General features: G+C 34.8%; 1 protein-coding gene across 1 annotated transcript; it reads right to left on the bottom strand.

Annotated features, from left to right (window-relative positions):
- Positions 1-2,999: 2,999 nt before the first annotated feature.
- Positions 3,000-5,442, bottom strand: LOC112147961 (nuclear factor 7, ovary; the record flags this gene model as incomplete). Its single annotated transcript, XM_024274688.1, is given in 1 exon segment — positions 3,000-5,442. A coding segment is annotated over 1 exon segment (1,416 nt). The 3' UTR covers positions 3,000-3,995.
- Positions 5,443-5,705: the final 263 nt, after the last annotated feature.

Here is a 5,705-nt window from a genome sequence, read left to right as displayed (position 1 = left end):
CGGTTTCCTTCGGTTTCATTTCCTTTTTCTTAGAGAAGCTGCAGTGCAGTTTATTCTCCACTAGAGGGCTAGTTCCACAGGTGATTTACTATAGTAAACAATCTCGTTTATTTTCAATCTCCTTGAATTGTATTTTCATGTTAAAGCTGCTAAACACTAAAATCACGAAGTAGCATGCAGATTACATCCTGTAAATAAATTTTATATCTATTCGAATTATCAGTTACAATAAAGAGTCCTTTATTTATTCGTGTAAAATATTGGATTCACATTATACATTACACTTATTTAAGGTAAAATTGTTGTGGAAATAACGACTCTAAATACTTTTAAAATGATAGTCTAAAAATACTATTAATTTAAAAAAGACTCAATTTATGTCTAAAAAATGCTGTCGTTCTGATATTTTATAGATGAAGGGTTAAATATTATGTCAGGTACAGTTCTAAATTTGACCGCCAGTTGGCAGCAAACATCTTTGCTCTGAAAATTGTGATGGAATTTTTTTTTCAACTCACTTAAATTGAACTTTATTAATATCACAAGGATAAATCCATTTATTGTGGAACCAGAAACACTTTTTCAAACACAAATTTTACTTTATTCTGTTGCTATTTTTTTTTATTACACTTGCATTTACATAGATTTAAAAATTAAACCATCTTAAAATATGTTCATGAAACATGAACTTTACATAAGTTTAGGTGATCTCTGACCTACTTCAGTTCAAAGATCATTAATTTAGTTAAAAATGCTGCAGATTTTGTCATTCGTTCAAAATGTGAGAAGATTTGTTTAAAAATGTGAAAGTTGATTTTTCTTTAACATTACATAATTGATAAACATGGTACAACATAGTGAAAATGCAACATTTTCCCATGAAATGTAGTGATGTAAGTGATCATCTGAAAATGTAACAATTATTCAGAATAATAAAGTGCTGAATATTAATATCTGTTTTCTAGCTTGTTGTCATTCTTGATAGTTATGGTGAGAAATCAGAGTCTTTACATAGAGGAGTATCATTATTCATTATTAATAATGTATAACTAAAGGCAAACTAAGCAACATTTATTTCAAGATGGTAGCCCTTCGTATGACTCATAGACTGACAGTCTGACCAGGATGTTCTTCACCTTTGACCAACAGTCACTGGAACAGATCTGGATATCCTCAAAAAGGATCTAGTAGTTCAAGAAATATGATGGATAATTTAGATGATTCATTCTCAAATATTATTAATATTATTTTATTAGGTGTGAAAGTAAGAGTGAATGTGTGTGTGATTAAGGTCCTGAGACAGACTGCCGACCTGTCCAGGGTGAACCCCGCCTTTGCCCATCAGTAGCCGGGTTAGGCTCCGGCACCCCCGCAAGGGACAAAGCAGCCAAGAGGATTATTTTATTAGTCAGCAAATATCACATTAAAGCAGTAAATAGAGAAGCAGCAAACCCTCCTTCACCTGTTTAATAAATGAATTTAGAATATATTAGAACTCATTAAAAAACATGCAAACCTGGAAAACGATTCTGTTGTTGGTCAGGTTATGTTGTATTACTGTCCTCTAGAAGAGAGGTTGTATGTTAGTGTTGTGATGTGTTCAATAAAAAAGAACAAACTTCCATCCTCAGTGGCTCAGTTCCTAAAGAAGAATCGTCTCTTTGGACTCTTGAACGGCTTTAATTTAGGATTTTTACCTTTATTTTACCAGAAGTTTGAAAAAAAAATAATGTGTTATGTTCAAAATATTTTTATTAGCAGTGGAGTCTTCTATTGTCTAATGTTTTGTATTTGTTTTTTTTTTTACAACATGTTTTATATCTTTATCAAACATTTTTAGTGCACAGATGTGTTCTAGTGTGAATTTTTTCTCCTTTTTATTTAACATTTGGAAAAATACATCAGTTTACATACATAAATGACAAATCAAACATTTATTTAAGACAAATTATGGTTAAGGACTTGAAAAGAGACATAAAAAATGGTCTTTCAAGAAAATAGTGAGAGTTGATTATGTAACTATAGACCTAAACATTTACAAATATTTTTATTTTATTGAGCTTTTCTGTTTTTTAACTTTTCTGTTTTAAATTATTGAGATATTTATTTCTTAGGTGAGGGAAGTTCAGACTTCTTTGTAACAAATTTTGCTTTTGTAAATATGACATTTTGCTTTAAATGAAATCATATTCATAAAAAAGAAAGCACATTTTTTTACTATTAAAATGATTTAAAAAAAGCCTTAAAGGACATTTTTAAAATCAAATTGAAATGAAACCAGGGACTTATCAGCAGGAAACTGATAAGCAAAGTAGAAGGGATGTATGGAGCTTCTTAGGTTGTTTTTTTTTCTATTACTAGATTTCACCAAAACCCAACTTGAATAAAAATTGTATTAATTTTCTAAGGAATAAAAAACTGTTCTCTCAAACTCTGATGGAGGACTAGAGGTTTTTATTTTTACGGTCTGTAATCAAATTCTAAAAATGTATTTAGATGTAAGTTTTCGTAAGAATCCAAACAGGAACATTTTCCTAAATCATCTTTTTTGGTAAAAAGGTCTAAATTTCTGACAGAAATGTCTGTTCTCTGTTTGGAAAATTCCTGTTAAATTAACTCATTTTCATCTGTTTCGTTCTGCTGGAATCTTTTATTTAAACACAACTTTTCTTCTCATAATTGTGTCTTGTGGAACAACTCTTACATTTTACACAAAAACAAAACTTTACATTTGCATAACTGGTACATTAAAAAAATAAGACTGAATCAATGACTTGATGACACAGGAGAATGGATCACATGTGATCACAGACGGTCACTTCTTTTCTCTCTTCTGCTACCAGCTGAACACTGTGAATCTCTCTGTGGAAACAGACGCTAACAACCCCAGGAAGAACCTTCTGTGGGGCAGCCAAAGCCAGGATATTTTAGAGATGTTGCAGTGAAATCTGGAATTTAACTCAGATGTTAAAATAATTTGAGACACTAAAGATCAAAGAAAACAGATTCAATCAGCCTTTAATGAGATTTTATTTACAAAACATCAAAGTCACATTTTCTGGATCACTGTGGCTTCATTTTTATCCAGAAGACAAAAAAATCAGAGAATTTAAGGAACAAATGTTTGTGATTTTGGTTTTCAAAAATTCTACAAGATCTCAGCAACAGCATGGACAGCAGCAAAAGCTCATCTATCTTTTCAAATTAAAAGAAGAATTTCCTGATTGTGTTTATTGTATGTATTAAAAAAAATTAATACGTCAGGAAAAATATTTTTCATCTTTAATCTGATTTCTTTAATAAACTGAACTACTGTAATATTGCTGCACTCACTGAATACATTTCATAGTTTCTTACACAATTTAAGTGATGATTTTCTCAAACAGTGAAGTGTTTCCATTAAGAGGATGATGTTCAAACAAACACAGCAGGTTGATCACAAGAACAACAAAAGCTGAAGGATGGCAGAGGATTTTAGATTATAAGAGAAAATTACAAGACATTTGAACTTCACTAAGTTAAAGGAGTGAAAGCTCAGCTGTAAAAGGAAAAGTGTGTGAGTGACATATTTGAGACACAAACAGGACTAAAGAGAAAAGCTGCTGAATAAAGAGTACAAATTAAAACAGACTCAGAAACGACAGTTGTAGATTACATTGTTTTGATCAGTATTTATTTAATTATTTACAAAAAGTGGAAACTGTACTTAAACAAAGAATACAGATTAAACGATTTTAACCAAGAAAGTTGTTCTGACCTGTTAATATTTGAATTTCTATCTGTGAAACACAGTAGTGGAATTGTAATGATGAGGACAGAGTTGTTCACAATGAAGAACAGAAATCTGGATTTACCAACATGAAGCAAAATATTTCTGACTTGAGAAAAAGAAAACTTAAAAATGTAAAGAAGCTGTTAAAACCTTGTGTACTAATCATTGTATTGAAAGAAAAAGATCTCAGTTATTTTTTTTATGACAAAAGAGTCAAATCATCTCAATCAGTCGGACAGATTTGAAGTTTAGAGGTTTTTGCATCTCCAGATTCTCCAACATTGAAATATGGTAAAAGTTTCTCAGTGAAAGTGTCTTTGTGAGTGTAGATGTGAGTCATGTCTTCAGGGTTGTAGAAGGACACCTTCCCCCTGTCATAGTCCAGCTGGACTCTGATCTTCTGGAGACTCTTGGTCACAGTGACAGTCTGACCATCACAGTTTATGTATTTTCCATTACGATGGAATAAACACCAAATTCCATCCTCTGGTGAAGCAAGTAACTCTCCCTTCCTGTTAACAGACTCTTTAGCCACACCAATGTTCCAGATAGGAAGTTCTCCCACCTCCACCTCCCAGCTGTGTTTCCCTGATCTGAAACCCTCAGAACCAAAAACAGAAGCATATTTCATGTTTCTCTCTGGATTGTCAGGGAGCTGCTGAGAAGTTTCTCCTTGTCTCACACTGGTCAGATCATCAGACAGATAAAGACATCCATGTGCAGTGTTTGGGTCCAGGAGGACAGGACTGAAGTGGACCTTCTCCTTCATCTTCTCCCAGACTCTGAAGGACAGGTTGCCCACATGTTTGGCCACATCTATCAGAGCTCCTGAGAGCAGCTGTGGGTCTGACAGCGAGCACTGGGCCCTGGCTCTGCTCTGAGTGTCTTTAGAACTGCTGAGGAACGCCTCCTTGTCTTTCTGCAGCTCTGCTTCAACAGCACTGATACTTTCTGACAGAGAGGACATCTGCTCCTGGATCCTCTTCATCTCTCTGCTCACAGTCTCCCTCTTCTGCTCCTCTTCCTCCCTCAGAGCTGCCAGTCTGGACTCCTCTTCCTCCTTCAGGAACTGGTGGAGCTTGTTGAACTCTGCTCTGATCTGTGTCTCTGTGGACAGCAGCTGGTTCTTGGAGTGTTGAATCATCTGATTGTATGTTTCCTCCACTTCTTTGTATTTCATCTTCTTGTCCTGCAGAGACTTTAAGTCAGATTTCAGCTCCTCCTTCAGCTCTCTGACTGCTTCTTCTACAGGAACTACTTTGTGACTCTGGTGCAGAGAAAACTCACAAACAGCACAAAATATTTTCCACTCGTCTGTACAGAACAGATTGGTTTCTCCTGAATGTTTCCTGCAGACCTCCATGATCTTCTGCTCTCCTGTTTTTGTCTCTGATGATTCAGATTTCTGTCTTCCAGCAAACGAGTCAGCAAGTTCCTTCAGACTGAAGTTCACAGCAGGAAACTCTTCAAATGATTTTCTTTTACAGATGGGACAGTTTTTGTTCTGAGTTTGTTCCCAGAACTTCTGCAGACAGCTTGAACAGAAGTTGTGGTTGCAGCTCAGAGTTACAGGATCATTGAAAGTCTCTGAACAAACGTGACAGTTCAGGAATTCCAGAAGAGCAGCTCTCTCAGCCATTTCCGTCTCAGGACTCACCAGCTTCTGTCTTTACGTTCGGATGAAAATATTCCACAAATCGTTGTTTTTTCAGCAGAGACTTTGACACTTTTAATGGCGTCTGAGTTCAGTTCAGCAAAGCCAGAATAGTTTCGGTTTCCTTCGGTTTCATTTCCTTTTTCTTAGAGAAGCTGCAGTGCAGTTTATTCTCCACTAGAGGGCTAGTTCCACAGGTGATTTAATGTAAACAATCTCGTTTATTTTCAATCTCCTTGAATTGTATTTGCATGTTAAAGCTGCTTTACACTAAAATCA

This window comes from Oryzias melastigma, linkage group LG9, assembly GCF_002922805.2.
Source record: "Oryzias melastigma strain HK-1 linkage group LG9, ASM292280v2, whole genome shotgun sequence".
Classification (NCBI taxonomy): domain Eukaryota; kingdom Metazoa; phylum Chordata; class Actinopteri; order Beloniformes; family Adrianichthyidae; genus Oryzias; species Oryzias melastigma.
The sequence above is the reverse complement of the archived record's forward strand: the minus strand, read 5'-3'. Positions and strand labels throughout refer to the sequence as shown.